The 16,556-nt window shown below is 36.0% G+C and overlaps 1 protein-coding gene across 1 annotated transcript in view; it reads left to right on the forward strand.

The window, feature by feature from the left end:
• The window catches only part of ABCA12 (ATP binding cassette subfamily A member 12), a 200,098-nt gene extending 183,933 nt beyond the window's left edge, over nucleotides 1–16,165 (forward strand). The window contains exons 45-53 of the mRNA XM_005909592.2: nucleotides 2,013–2,217; nucleotides 3,355–3,464; nucleotides 4,006–4,147; nucleotides 5,345–5,479; nucleotides 7,485–7,588; nucleotides 8,934–9,026; nucleotides 10,345–10,450; nucleotides 14,399–14,536; nucleotides 16,064–16,165. Of these exons, the coding sequence (XP_005909654.2) occupies nucleotides 2,013–2,217; nucleotides 3,355–3,464; nucleotides 4,006–4,147; nucleotides 5,345–5,479; nucleotides 7,485–7,588; nucleotides 8,934–9,026; nucleotides 10,345–10,450; nucleotides 14,399–14,536; nucleotides 16,064–16,165 (1,135 nt within the window). The remainder of the gene's footprint in view (nucleotides 1–2,012; nucleotides 2,218–3,354; nucleotides 3,465–4,005; nucleotides 4,148–5,344; nucleotides 5,480–7,484; nucleotides 7,589–8,933; nucleotides 9,027–10,344; nucleotides 10,451–14,398; nucleotides 14,537–16,063) is intronic.
• Nucleotides 16,166–16,556: the final 391 nt, after the last annotated feature.

The following is a 16,556-nucleotide window of genomic DNA, read 5'->3' on the forward strand; positions in this document are numbered from 1 at the left end:
AAATACAATGAAAACAGTGTTTGACATCCATGACAAAACTCAATTCAAAATGTTCAGAGAAGGGTCAATAGTCTAAGCTTTTCCATTAGTGAAATGGGAATGTTTTGCTCAAAAAACTTTAAAAGTTGTCGCACAATTCACAATCTCTTTCATTCAGTAAATATTTCTCAAGCCTTTCTATGGTTCTGCAAGTATTGTAAAATGAGGTAGTAAAATTTGTAACTAACAAGCCCAGTTGTTTGTCTAAAAGAGATCAAAATTCAGTGGTAGAGAGAAAATATGTACAGAAACAGAAGATACAGTCTTTGAGTTGTGTTTAGAAGGATAGAAAGTAGAAGTGGGAAAAGAAAATTGAGTATGTAGATACTAGCAATGTATTCAGAAAAAGAAGATTGAGTAAAATGATGACAGAATCATAAATAAACATCATTGACCCAACAATTCTATTTCTAGGAATTTTCCCTACAGATATGCTAACAAATATGCAGAACTATGTATATATAAATTTATTCATCATAGTAACCATTCCTAATAGCAAAAGAATGGAAATAACCTAAATGTACTGCATTTGGGACTAGTTAAATGAATTATGTTCATAATTTATAAGTGAAACACTATGTAGCCATTAGAAAGAATGATGCAGTTCACTGTATCATATTTGGGATTACTTCTAATATTTGTTAAGTGAGAAATGCGAGGTTCAGAGCTACATATGAAGTATATTACCATTTAAGTTTTAAAAAGGAAATATATTTTTATGCATATATATGCATAAACTATTTCTAATTATGAATGCTTCTGCTAAAAAACTGTATGTATTTGAAGGAGACTTTTCCCTAAATATTCTTTAGTACCATTTTAATTTTAATAAATGAAGTGCATGTATTACTTATTGGAAATTAAGATTTAAATTAATAAAAGGGAAGACAAGAACAAAGATTGAAAAATTGGGGGCATATTTGAGAAATAAGTAATAAAATTTGATTAGAGCATAGACTAAATATAATGAAAGAGTAGGAGCTGAAGCATGGGGTTGAAAAATTATGGAGTATACTAATAGCTTGGTTAAAGAGTGATAGCTTGGACTTTACTCGATAAACTAATATTAACAGTAGCACATTGAAGGTTTTTTAACAGAGACCAACAGGATCAAATGGTGCTTTAGGAGCTGTGATTTTGTGGAGGTAGTGCAGATTGGAAGGAAAGATTCAGAGACAGTGGAGCAGTTTGAGGTTCCTGGATAAACCCAAGTGAGAAAAAAAATGGAAGCCTGTGATGGTAACAGAAACAGAAAATGATAAATAACTGGCTGTTTTTAAGATATTTCCAGTCTTAGGATGCTGACTGCATGAGTGGATTTTAGAATGGGGAAGATTCAAAGAAAATATCACAATTGGAATCTCTAGGGATGTCATTAAAAGAAACAGGGACATTGAGAGAAGACCTAAATTGATTTTTTGGTTTGTTTTTTTTCAGTATTCAGTAGACAAGATACTGAAGTGGGTTTGAGATTTCTTAGAGTTTTCAGGACTGATAACCTTAGTATATTGGCTAGGTCCTAGGTGAGACATTCATAGTAAAAAAAAAAAAAAAAAGACTATAGAATAACATTCATATTATTGATGACCAAAGAATAAATAGGACAAATTAAAAAAAATGATGATCATTGATCATGGTCTTGTAGGTGTTGAGTCCTACTAGTGACTCTGGTCTCTGTTAGGAGTAACTTTCAAACCCAAACTAAAGTTCCTTGTTACTGGAATTAAGATTCTGACTTGTAATAGGGAATCTGTAAGTATTTAAGTCATTGAAAGCAAAAACTGTTTCTCAAATATTGTAACAAATATTATAAAGAACACCCATGCTAATTTTTAAGTTATTTAGCAAAATGCATGAAAAATATAAAACAAACTTGGCACACTTTGGTGAAGTGAGAACTTTTAAAAAGATGTCAAAACTGAGTGGTGTCATTTCAAAATTATTGATGCAAAATCATCGGGTTCATTTTTTAGACTGTTCTTCAGAAAATTTAGCTCTTCATCTGTTATTGAGACAATAGATGAAGATGAAGATGTGCAGGCTGAAAGATTTCGAGTTGAGAAAGGTGCAAATGATTATGACCTAGTCCAACTCCATCGTCTCACAAAGACTTACCAACTTATCCACAAAAAGATTATAGCTGTAAACAACATCAGCATTGGGATACCTGCTGGGGAGGTAAGAAACAATGTTCTGTTTCTAAGTCTACTTTATATGGAGGAGGAAATGGCAACCCACTCCAGTATTCTTGCCTGGAAAATTCCATGGACAGAGGAGCCTGGCAGGCTACAGTCCGTGGGGGTCGCAAAAGAGTTGGATATTACTGAGCATGCAGGCATGCATGCATCCTTTATGTTGACATGGTAAGTGACAAAAATTTTATCTTTCCTTAATTTTTTCTAGAAATATGAAGTCAGCCTTTAAATATTTTGATGGATTCTATATATATAATTTGCATGTGTCTATGTGTTACTTATCCTGTAACCCTCCCCTCTTGGCAGGGAAGACTCACCATATCCTGATCCCCTTCCCAAGTTACTATCCTTCTTGAGTGGACTTTCAGTCAAGAAGTCTGTTCAGGGAGCTCTTTTCAACTCTTAGTTTTTAGGCTTCTTGGAGAAGGAAATGGCAACCCACTCCAGTGTTCTTGCCTGGAGAATCCCAGGGATGGCAGAGCCTGGTGGGCTGCCGTCTCTGAGGTCGCACAGAGTCAGACATGACTGAAGCGAGTTAGCAGCAGCAGCAGCAAAGACAGAATATAGAAATCAGTTGTCAGAACTGAGGTCCTAAATTGCATTCATATTCATATTATTGCTGTTTTCATAGAAGCAGTAGTTAAGACAGCTTTGAAAGCAGAAAGAGAATGTGGGTCTTTCCTTCTTTGCTGAGGCGGGCTGCAAACTAAACGCATCAAATTTATTCAATCGGATAAAGAGATTATTGCTTCAGTTGCTTATTTAGTAAAGTTGTGATTTTTTGTGAATAATTTAAATTTATAAATACAATCACTTTGTCAGGTTAGCATATCTGCCTTATTGGATATTCTATCATGTCACACAGAGGCGTGCTAGAGTATAATATGTAAAAACAAGTCCTAGGTATATACACAAATACTCAGATGGTTAAAGGAAAAAAAGATACCTAAGTACCCATTTGTTTTAAAAGTGAAAGCTTTATCCAATCAATGCCAGCAAAGCACTGCAATAGTCAGTGCTTTGATAATTTATTTCACGCAAGGAAAGGAAGAAAAGAGATATAATAGAAACTTGTCTTTGGTTTGAATTAGTTTACATTTTTTTTTCTCCCTCAAACCAGTGCTTTGGACTTCTTGGGGTGAACGGAGCAGGAAAAACCACTATCTTCAAGATGCTGACAGGAGACATAATTCCTACAAGTGGAAACATTCTGATCAGAAATAAGACTGGGTATGAAAAACAAGTGCTTCAAATTACCAAACACAACATAATTAAATGAGAAAGATAATTAAAGTGAACTTTTGATGTTATTTTATGGTTATATTATTAAATCCTTAGGAGAAAACCAGCTACTCAAGTGAGTGGAAATTTTTATATTTTTCAGTGTGATTATGATGGTGGGATCATTTTATATCTTTTTACCAGACTCACCAATCACCACAACCCAAACAGAACTACCCTCTCAACATCTGAGGGGCTTCCCAGGTGGTGCTAGTGGTAAAGAACCCGCCTGCCAAAGCAGATAGATTTAAAAGGTGTGGATTCGATCCCTGGGTTGGAAAGATCCCCTGGAGGAGGGCACAGCAAGCCACTCCAGTATTCTTGCCTGGAACATCCCATGGACAGAGGAGTCTGGCAGGCTGTAGTCCATAGAGTCGCACGAAGTCAGACACAACTGAAGTGACTTAGCATGCAAACACACCCAGCATCTGAGGGCTAGGAGGGAAATGTCTTTAGAAAGTCATTCATGTTTTTGACGCTTTTTCTTCAGGTCTCTGGCTCATGTTAACTCTCACAGCTCATTAATTGGCTACTGTCCTCAGGAAGATGCTTTGGATGACCTGGTAACCATAGAAGAACATTTATATTTCTATGCTAGAGTACATGGAATTCCAGAAAAAGATATTAAAGAAGTGAGTATAAGCGTGAAGAACTAGTTTATTTGAAAACCATTTTTGCTTATGCTTCCCACCTACCCACACTCAAGACCAAGCTGACATCTGGAAAACTATGACAATTTTCTCTTGACAGTGATAATGGAAGCAGTATTAGCTTGATTGTATGTATATCATAAACACACCTATGAACTCAGCTTTAGAAACATCTTGGCCCGTATTTGTTCCATTATCTTTTAAAAACTGTCGAATAAAGAATGAGATTTGCCTTAGGCTCTGGATTGAGCCCTGGTTGGTGATGCCTATATATCTTTTAGTGTTCAGATAACTATTGAAACATGGAATTACCTACAAAATGGGCTTCCCAAGTGACTCATGGTAAAGAATTTGCCTGGAGATGTGGGTTAGATCCCTGGGTTGGGAAGATCCCCTGGAGGATGGAATGGCAACTGAGTCCCATATTCTTCCCTGGAGAATCTCATGGACAGAGGAGCATGGTGGGTCCATAGGGTGTCAGAGAGTTGGACACAACTGAGTAGTTGACTGGGCATGTACAAAATGCCCAAGGAAAATAGAATAGATTCCAATTTGGTTTTTGAGATGTGCTTTTATACCTCACTACAATTATTTACCTTTTTAATGGAAAGACTAATCTTTTGGACAGTTTTCTCTATTTTTGCAACCCTCGGGGAATTCTTAAATCCTCCTAGGATTCCACTATTTGCCAGAGCTATTTAACTACTGAAATAGCCACAAGAACCCAAGATTCCTAAGTTAATACACTACAGTTTTGATACTGGGTCATTTTTAAATAGACCTAAAGCCTTTGTGACAGCTCATCCCACAGTAAGAAAAAAGATGAAACAGTGATGACAATCAATAAGAAACCTGCCTTGTAAAGGGATGAATTCTGTTTTAGCCCTTTGAAGCTTAAAAGTAAATCCTGTGTCAATACAGCAGAAAGAACCATTGTAAACACATACACACTTACACGCACATGTATTAGGGGGACAAGAAATCGTATTTATGAATGGGCCTCCACGGAATTGCGTTTATCTTTAAATGAATGATTCATCTTTAAGTGTACCTTTGAAAATAAAACTAAAATATGTATTTCTTCATTATAAAACTCCTTTCACAAGTAGCTCTTTTTCCATTTAATGCTTTAAGGGTTTTGGCGAGGGAAAATCAACAAGTCCTTTTTTCCACCCGCAGACTGTTCAAAAACTCCTTGGGAGACTTCACCTGATGCCCTACAGGGACAAAGTTACCTCTATGTGTAGTTACGGCACAAAAAGAAAATTGTCTACTGCACTGGCCTTGATAGGGAAACCTTCCATTCTGTTGCTGGTAAGAGAATCATTGTGAAAAAGGCTACTGCCCAATTAGAATCACATATCCAATTGTGTATAACATTTCATTATCATTATTGCAATAAGCATTTACTGAGGTCTCATTAGGGGCTTTCCTGGTAGCTCAGCTGGTAAAGAATCCGCCTACAATGCAGGAGACCTCCACTTGATTCCTGGGTTGGGTATCACTATGTGCTGGTTCTTGTGTAAAGCACTTCACATATACTGTCTCATTAAGGAAATTTATACCAGGTAATTTGTTGCCATAATAATATGCCCTCAGAAATATTTTTCGTCTGAAGCTATGGCTCAGGTAATTTAAGAGGAAACATGGGAATAGGAAGTAGCTGAAACAAATTCAGGATATTCAGATGAGTAAGTAAAACTATGACAGAATTTGATTCCCAGTTATTGAAGGAATCAGTTCTATTGGTAACTGATCAGGTGAATTAACACATTTTCCAGCTTCCAACACATTGTCCTAAAATGTTATCTCCTTGTTGCTTAAAAACATGAGTTACCTAGCTTGAGATGCAGTCTTGAAAATATGCCATTCTATTTTATCTGAATTTTTTGAAAGCAAGAAATACATGTCATGTTAATATTTTGATTAAAAGCTGAAAAATTAAATTGATCACCTGGAAATATAAGTTACCTTAGGGGTGACATAGCATTCTGTTCCCCAAGCCAAACCTTGTGAAAAGTGTTTATTTCAGAGAAATAAGCTGCCCTTATTTTGGAAGATCCCTTTCATTCAAGGACTTCCAAAACTTCAAAAGAGGCCTAACTATGCAATAAAATCACCAGTTATAAATCATCACATTATTTCAGGGATTAAATAATATAGAATATCAAATCATTTAAACTGCCCAGATAGAGTAATGCATAAGCCCTCTCTGTATAATACCGGAAGTATATAATGCATTATGTTTCTGCCAATTGACACTCATAATGGAATTCTATTGTATAAGTGTCCCTTAAATTTAAGAAAACAATCCTTAGGCACCTCTATGAGATAATAGATGTAAAGTACTTTAAAATGTTAAAAAGCTCTATGCAAATGTTATGCATTAATGAGCTGAATTGAAATCAGGCCATGAGAGAAAGATACTATATATTTTTTTATATATACTTACTATATATGCCATTGTCTTCAAAAATAGGAACAGTGACAATATAATCTTTACTGTTTCCCCAAACTAATACTTATTTCTTTCTTTAAATTCCAATTTAACCCCTTGCTATAAAAATAAGCCTCTGCTGATCCTATCTGCATACTTTCCATTTCAGACATATATTTTTAATTTTTACTTAATCTTGACCTACAGTTTGATTTTTTAATCATCTGTCAGGATCTATTATTGCTTGTTTAGTTCTCCATTGCTACATTTCTAATTTTATGCCTGAATAATTTTTAAAAATGTCATTTACTTTAAAATGTAATTTATATCTTTCTATTTGGCATTTTCTGCAAATCTTACTTTTATTTCCCCAAGGAGTATTAAATTTCAATTAATAACATAAAACTGAAAATGCACCTCAATAATATTAACAAAAAAAATGCATTCTTAGCAGCAGCAGCAGCAGTGCTTCACATGGCATATTATCTATCACTTACAGGCACAATTCTACCATCAGGAGCAAGGCAGCAATCTTGTTGATGTAGCTTCAGATATATATGTGATGATATAGTATTAAATATCAAAACTCTGGCTTTGTCAGTAATTGAAGCAGATTTTTTTCCAAAGAAATATAAGAGACATGTGTAAAGTAGCAGAGTGTCAACTTCACTGAGACTGTTTAAAACAGATTGACAATTTAAAATGATTAATTTTGAGCTTTTTGACAGCAGCAGAAAGAAGCCTGTTAAGTATAAAATAAGTTAGTCACAGGACCTCGAAAAGTGATTTCTGTTCTAGGCAAGTGAGATGCAATGATTCATGTAAAGAACCTCATCAAAATTTAATTAATTTGATAAATTCTTCTTGTAACTTTCTATTAAGGATGAGCCAAGCTCTGGGATGGATCCTAAGTCAAAACGGCACCTCTGGAAGATCATTTCAGAAGAAGTCCAGAATAAATGTTCTGTCATCCTCACTTCTCACAGGTAAATTGGGTGTGGAACTTTAGAGTCAGATGACAGATGAGAGGAAGTAATCCTGTGTAACATATACTGAGAGTGAATTCCACAATTGGATTAAAGTATTTTATGTTCATAGTCAAAAGAGGAAGTCAAGAGGATTTTCTGGTGAGATCCCAGCTCTTGTGGGGGGATACGGCCTAGCAATCCATTAAAAAATAAAATTTCCATAACTTTTGACCCTCTTAACTCAATCATTCCTCTCTATTGCCCTATCACATAAAATTTAGCATGTTTTGGCTTAGTTTGCAAGGCCTTTTATTATCCAACCTCATCTAACTTTCCTATCAATCAATCTGAGTGGTTCCACATACACTCCCTGCCCTTTCCTATCACCATGCCCTGTCTTTGCTGTGCCTTCTACTAGAGTTGGTCTTTACACAAAATCTTTCCAAATTCTAATCTTACTAATCCTTTCAGAACTAGTCTACAAGCCTCCTCCATAAAGTAGACCCTGCCAATCAACTAAGTAAAAAAGCTACTAAAGCTTTTTGTCTGTGCCTTTCTTATAAGATTGGCCTTGTATTAAGTTTATCCTTTCATTATAAAGATCATATAGTAGAAAAAGAACTAGATATGTTTAGAACTGAGACTTATTTATATCCTATATACTAACCTTGCCCCCAAGCACAGTATATGTTCTGAAGCCAATCACTGATTTTCCATTAACTTTTGTGTTTAAGTGGACAGGGTGATACCTAAGATCTCAAGATGATACCTAAGATCTCCTCCAGTATCATAGTCCATGAAGTCAGAATTATATAATCAAGTACAGGTTAACTGGTTATAAATACAAAAACATAAAAGCCAACTGAGGGACTTCCCTGGTGGCCCAGTGGTTAAGACTCTATGCTTCCATTGCAGGGGACACAGGTTCACTTTCTGGTCAGGGAACTAAGATCTTGCATGCTGTAGGGTGTGGCCAAAATAAATAAATAAATAAAAAGTCATCTGAATATTGAGTATAAGGCATAATGAAAACAACTTAGTATTATTTTGGAAATATTTCTTACAAAATGTAGGTCTTAAGTCAAAGCTTGAAAGAGCTTGAAAGAAATACTGTTTGATAGAGCAGCAATCCAGGTGAGGAAGATGTCCTCAAGTTTGAAAAGAAACAGTAATAAACCCTATGCAAAGACATTTACATTATATGTTAAAAGATTTTTTTGTTCTTCAAAGGAAAAGACAGTTTAAGGGACTCAAATATTCAAACAGTATTCCTAAGGTGCCGTAAAGAAAAGAGTTAAACTTATGCTTAGGAACTTAAGCCAATTTTCTGTGCCCAGAACGCTGACATGATTCTGTCTTTCAGCATGGAAGAATGTGAGGCTCTCTGTACAAGGTTGGCCATTATGGTGAATGGAAGGTTCCAATGTATTGGATCATTGCAGCACATTAAGAGCAGGTAAAGAACAAATGCATTGTTTAACACACGGTGTAGAGTAATCAATCTACCAGGGCTATACTTGCCTTCAAAGATTATCTCAGCAGCCTATCCTACAATGTGTAGTAAAACTGGAATGGAGAAGCTAACCATTGATTCACTTTGAAGTTAAATAATAGTACTGAGGATTGAATGTTTTTTAATTAATAACCCCCAAACCTAGAAGGCCTAAAAGCTAATAATAATGATAATATAATAATGATATGATTATTATTCCCCAACCAAAATACTCTCAAGAGTTAACTCTAACAAATTAGATCTTGACAAGTACATGAAGGCATTGATTTTTGTCTAGTATGTTCATTTGTCATTTGCATAGGCTTTCAGTAAGCTATTTAACATTTTTACTACATTTAAAACCTTTTAACCAAAAATACATTGGGGAGATGTACATAAATATCATACTATCAAATTAAAAATAAATTAATATATTTGCCAGAGTACATATGCATTTATACATATCCATGTTAATCTTCAAACACCATGACATTCCTTTATGTCTTTATCTGTACAACAGCTTGACTTTCTTATAAAACAAAGTTGATCAAGATACGAAAAAAGAATGAAAAAGAACTTATATGTTATTCTCAGAGAGTCTGCTGTGACTTGTTTACAAACACTACTCTGATGCAAAAGTATAAAGTATAAAAGTTAGCAGTTATATTGGTTTATTATTTATTTTTAAAACCCCAATGATTTTAATCTTTAGAGTTGATACCAAATCTTCAATAACTTGCCTATCAAGACCTTCTTTGCTTTAAATTAGAAAGTGTTTAGCCCCAAAATTGACATCAATTCCTGGTGGCTTAGATGGTAGAGAATCTGCCTGCAGTGTAGAAGACCCAGGTTCGATCCCTGGGTTGGGAGGATCCCATGGAGAACAGAATGCCTACCCACTCTAGTATGCTTGCCTGGAGAATTCTATGGACAGAGGAACCTGATGGCCTACAGTCCATGGGGTCACAAAGAGTCAGACACAACTGAAGGACAGAAGACACACCAATTCATGAATGCCAAAGAAAGCCAAGACTTTATGTTTCATTTCTAATGCAGCTTTTGTCCAAAGGATCTGACTTTATATAGTGGTAGAAATAAAAAGTCATAGCAGTGCACTATTTCCAGTTTGCAACATGCCCTGAACTTTTTATTGCAAAGTGATACTCTTTGTATAGGAAAAGGGCCTATAATTGTAAGCTTGGGTCCTGTTTCATTAGCTAGAATTTCAGAAGAGCTATTTCAGCAAAACATAACTCATATTATGTTTTGCACTTCTTTCTAGGTTTGGGCGGGGATTTACTGTCAAGGTTCACGTGAAGAATGCCAGAGTGAGCATGGAGGCCCTCACAAGGTTCATGCAGCTGCACTTTCCAAAAACATACTTAAAAGTAAGTAAGAGATTGACTGGTTTTGATAGTTGTAATAGGGTAGTGGATGTTTGTCATTTTCAAGTTGACCATACCTTTATTATTCATCTTAATATATTTATTAGTTCAAGATGGTTAAGATATTCTGAAGCATACTTAGTATGAACAAATAAAATCTTCGAATTAAGTTATATATTTTTGTAGCTGCTTAAGAGTATCATAATCCTTTTACATACCATTATTTCTTCCTCACAAAGGCTTTATGACTGTATTGTATTAGTTTTCAGGTTGGATTCTATACTTAAGTAGTTTATTGGTTATATATGTTAGAGAAGTGAGGGATAACAGATACATATGACCAACGGCTTTCCTTCTTAGAAAAAAAAAAATTACAGAGTTCCTGTCTGTATGTCACAGCTAGAAGAGATTATCTCCTTTGCTTTCCTCATTTGAAAAATAAGCCCACAAAGTTTTGAGGAGAATTGCTTGGAAATCAAGTTCTCAATCACACACTACCTGAAATATGACTCAATTAATTTAATCTTACATATGTGTATTAACAGAATGGGCACACACAGATGTATACACATAAATCTCACATAATACACATTTAAATGCACTTGACAAAAAAGTTATCATTATATCATCTTTGATGTGCAGGTAATTTGTACAAGATGATTATAGCAAATAATTGTTTTAAAATTAAAATTAAAATCAGGTGTGGAATGATGAAAAGAAATTAGATTTGGACTAAGATCCAGCTCTACCTGTGTGATTCCAGCCAGAGATTTAAAGTCTCTAAGCCTCATATTCCTATTTTATCAATACTTTTGATATCTACTTCACAAGACTGGTGTGAGAACTAAATGATAAAATGTCCACAAAGATGCTTCATGAACTGTCAGGCACCATATTAACATAAAGTGATTCTGGAAAGCCAAATGGGGAGCGTTTTTAAAAACAATTCTTTTATCTGTACAAAATACTTTTGTCTCAACCTCTGAAACCTCAACTAAGTTTTCCAGGAAGAAATAGCTTTTACGATGCTTATCAAGGACCATTTTCTATCATCTAAATTAAAATCAAATTTAAAATCAAAGAATGCTTTATTTTTGCACAAATTGCATTGGTCATAGTGCTTTTTCTTTCAGTGAACTTGAGATTGTATTTGTCCTGGTCTGTTCCTCATGGGGCTAGAGCTTACAAGACAAGTGCAGTGATGATAAAAGTTTGATGTCTTCTTATGTAGACCATTCTTTACAAGTGTATGATGGTTTCCAGATCTCTGAAAAGGGAGATAGCAAAACAATAATTTGAAAGTAAAAATAAGTAAGATGGCCTGACTGCAGTGACAGGTGTGATGTAAATACAAATCAATGAGAGGGGCTAGACAGTAAGCAAAGGTGTGAGAAGAGGGGTTTCTAGTAAGTAACAATCTTGGTCTGACCCATATAGGTTACAGGGGTTGATTATGGAGTTAAAAAACACCCTGACCAAACTAGAATTTAGGAAAGATTATTCTAGATACTTTGTGCTGAAACATATGGGTGTATATGGTTTCTAGGCTTCTGAAGATGCTGTTGCAATAACTCAGATATGGAATGATAAACATCAAGTTAATAATATTGATGGTGCACATAGAGAGGAATGGTTACATTTGAGAGTTATTTTAAAGGAAAAAATAAATGGGACATGATAACTGATAAAATATTCAGAAAAGCAAGATGTTAAAGATACTCCAAGGAAATAAGAATAGAGTACTAAAGAAACTCCAGTACTTTGGCCACCTCATGCGAAGAGTTGATTCATTGGAAAAGACCCTGATGCTGGGAGGGATTGGGGGCAGGAGGAGAAGGGGACGACAGAGGATGAGATAGCTGGATGGCATCACTGACTCGATGGACGTGAGTCTGAGTGAACTCCGGGAGTTGGTGATGGACAGGGAGGCCTGGCGTGCTGTGATTCATGGGGTCGCAAAGAGTCGGACATGACTGAGCGACTGATCTGATCCGATCTGATGGACTAAATACATTGAAAAGACTTTTAGAGTTAAGAAAGAATGTAGCATTATTTGAATGAGATTTCCCCTAGACAATGCTTTTGAAATCTGCCAACTTTAGCCAACATAAATTGAACAACTAATCCTTAGCCTTTTAGAACAATTCTAACTAAAACAAATTTTTAAAAGTTATCTCTGAAAAAGCTTATTGTACTTATTGTAATCTGACATCAGCAATATCATTCCACAATATTTTTTCTAGGCAAGACTATAGTCACTTTCTAAGTACACAGGAATGTAGAATGTTTTAGAATTTTTATTAGCTTTTTAATTTGTTTTCTCTCAGACATTCACAAAATTTATCTCTTCTTCGAAAGCTGTTAGTTTCCAAACATACATATTATTTTTCCAGTTGAGCTATTTCAAATCCTAAAAGATGATGCTGTGAAAGTGCTGCACTCAATATGACAGGAAATCTGGAATACTCAGCAGTGGTCACAGGACTGTAAAAGGTCAGTTTTCAGTCCCAACCCAAAGAAAGGCAATGCCAATGAATGCTCAAACTACTGGACAATTGCACTCACCTCACATGCTAGCAAAAGTAATGCCCCAAATTCTCTGAGCCGGGCTTCAACAGTACATGAACCGTGAACTTCCAGATGTTCAATCTGGTTTTAGAAAAGGCAGAGGAACAAGAGATCAAATTGTCAACATCTGCTGCATCATCAAAAAAGCAATAGAGTTCCAGAAAAACATCTACTTTTGCTTCATTGACTATGCCAAATCCTTTGACTGTGTGGATCACAACAAACTCTGGAAAATTCTGAAAGAGATGGGAATACCAGACCACCTGACCTGTCTCCTGAGAAATCTGTATGAATGTCAAGAAGCAGCAGTTAGAACTGGACATGGAACAACAGACTGGTTCCAAATTGGGAAAGGATTACGTCAAGGCTGTATACTCTCACCCTGCTTATTTAACTTATATGCAGAGTACATCATGCAAAATGCCAGACTGGATGAAACACAAGCTGAAATCAAGATTGCCAGGAGAAATATCAATAATATTTGATATTTCACCTCAGATATGCAGATGACACCACCCTTATGGCAGAAAGCAAAGAATTAAAGAGCCTCTTGCTGAAAGTGAAAGAGGAGAGTGAAAAAGTTGGCTTAAAGCTCAACATTCAGAAACTAACATCATGGCACCTGGTCCCATCACTTCATGGCAAATAGATGTGGAAACAGTGGCAGAATTTATTTTAGGGGGCTCCAAAATCACTGCAGATGGTAACAGCAGCCATGAAATTAAAAGGGCTTGCTCCTTGGAAGAAAAGCTATGAACAAGCTAGAAGGCATATTAAAAAGCAAAGACATTACTTTGCCAACAAAGATTCGTCTAGTCAAGGCTATGGTTTTTCTAGTAGTCATGTATGGATGTGAAAGTTGGACTCTAAAGAAAGCTGAGCACCAAAGAATTGATACTTTTGAACTGTGGTGTTGGAGAAGACTCTTGAGAGTCCCTTGGACTGCAAGGAGATCCAAATAGTCCATCCTAAAGGAAATCAGTCCTGAATATTTATTGGAAGGACTGATGCTGAAGCTGAAACTCCAATATGTTGGCCACCTGATGCGAAGAGCTGACTCACTGGAAAAAACCCTGATGCTGGGAAAGATTGAGGGCAGGAGGAGAAGGGGACGACAGAGGATGAGATGGCTGGATGGCATCACTGACTCGATGGACGTGAGTCTGAGTGAACTCCAGGAGTTAGTGATAGACAGGGAGGCCTGGCGTACTGCAGTCCATGGGGTTGCAAAGAGTCGGACATGACTGAGCGACTGAACTGAACTGATCATTTCCAGAGGAATGAATTTCAGTGTGTTTCTTAGCTCTTTGTCAAGTTATGTCTAGTCTACTCAGTATTATCTGACATTGAGGAGTGATTTTTTTTCCCTTTGGTTTCCCACAGGATCAGCACCTCAGCATGTTAGAATATCATGTGCCAGTCACTGCAGGAGGAGTAGCAAATATTTTTGATCTGCTGGAGGCCAACAAGACTGCTTTAAATATCACAAATTTCTTAGTGAGTCAGACTACTCTGGAAGAGGTAAGCTGGATACCATGGTCCATGTACACAGTGTTGCATTAATACATTCTGATTATTTATTTAAAAAAATTTAATTGTACATAATTACTTCTTTTTAATGACCTTCAATTTATTTTTAATTGAAGCAATATCTAATCTTACACCTGAAAAACTTAGCTTAATTTATTTATAAGTGCATTTTGGAATGTTATAAAGAAATATGAAGAGTTAACTAATTTTAATGGAGAGAAAAATTTTTTTCCTTCTCTAAGACATCTGTACCCATCGGTTGTCTGTATATGTAAAGCAACAATTATTTTCATCTATAAAACAAATAGCTGTTAACACTTTCCTTCCTTTCTCCTTGGAATGTTTCTTAAGTAACATTTCTATTGATTGGCTTCCTAGATTAGGGGAGGATGGGGTTATCTAGTGAGATTTAGATCTGCTAGATTCAGGCAACCAAAATGGTAAATGCAGGATTCTTTTGTTTCATTCAAATCATCTGTCTTAGTTACATTTATATACAGTAACTGGAGGCTTCATGGAGCACCCTCCTCCACCTTTGCACTGTTTTAGTTCTATACAGTTCAACTGACCTGACATACAGAGCATCAGATTGTACCTGTCACTGGAGAGGGCCTGAAAGGGAAGCTAAAGTGGCCTCCAAATCTTGCTGCGTCTTACAGAGAGTTTTATTTATGGAGAGTTAAGGCAATTATGGCTTTGCCAACACAGATTTATCCTTGGACTTGTAACCAATTACCAGTATCATGTCTCTCAATATTTTCTGGATGAATCTATGACTAATCTATGACTAATAGAATTAATGATTTTAAACAAAGTCATAAAGGTCTGCCTGTTAAATAGCAAGCATAAGAAACATACTGTGACATTTGTATACAAATTTTATTTCAGTGTATTAACTCTTAAAACTAGTGAAATTTCTCTCAACATCATCATGGAAACAATTGATAGGAGCTTGGATTGGGCTCCTTATTTATACTTGAAAGATACTGATGCAGATCAAATAGATGCAAATATGTGGCTATAGGTGTTCAATTATAGCTTTAGATTTTATCATTTATTATGATTATAAATGTAGTTATAGGTACTGTTTTCAAACCCCAGTTAAATTTCAGTACCTAAAGGAAGGATTCCTAATGAGAGTTTGTGTATATATTTGGGTGTGCCCCTATGAAATCTGGGGCTTCCCAAGTGGCACTAGTGGTAAAGAACCCGCCTGCCAGTGCAGGAGTCGTAAGAGACACCACCAGTTTGATCCCTGGATCAGGAGAACCCCCTGGAGGAGGAAATGACAATTCTCTCCAGTATTCTTGCCTGGAAAACTCCATGAACAGAGGAGCCTGGTGGGCTACAGTCCATGGAGTCACAAAGAGTTGGACACAACCGAAGCAACTTAGCAGTATGAAATCTAATTTTCTTTTTCTTTGCTCTCCCATTGTGCACACACCACACATATGCACACCCCTTATTTCTTCCTTTGGTTTACAAGTGCTAATGGCTTCATTTCCCTTGAAAAATCAGGTTTTCATCAACTTTGCCAAAGACCAAAAGTGTTATGAAACTGCCGACACCAGCAGCCAAGGGTCCACCGTAAGCACCGACTCCCAAGACGACCGGCTGTAGGCTCAGTACCTCCAGCAGAACCAGTCTCAGCAAGTGGCCCATGACTTCATTTTGGGGAAGAGGCACAGAAGATACAAATTCCTCAAAATATTTAATCTTAAAGTATTATACCGTATTAGAAAGTTGCAACTGTGTAAGACTAGCCAGTAATTATAAACGGAAAGTTTTCTTTCTAAGGTCAGTGAATGTTTTTGCTACTGAATTGAATTCCTATCTGCTTAACACTGTGAGCATGCTAGTGTGTAAGTTGCTGAATCTTATGCAAAGGTGAAACCGCTGAAGATGAATGTCTTAATTTATTACTTTCAATAAAATGACAGCTTAAAAGGCATTGTTATGAGTAGTTGAAAAGTAAGAGTGGAGAAGAAAAGTAAGGTAGCTTGGAGAAGGT

Source organism: Bos mutus, chromosome 2 (assembly GCF_027580195.1).
Source record: "Bos mutus isolate GX-2022 chromosome 2, NWIPB_WYAK_1.1, whole genome shotgun sequence".
NCBI lineage: Eukaryota > Metazoa > Chordata > Mammalia > Artiodactyla > Bovidae > Bos > Bos mutus.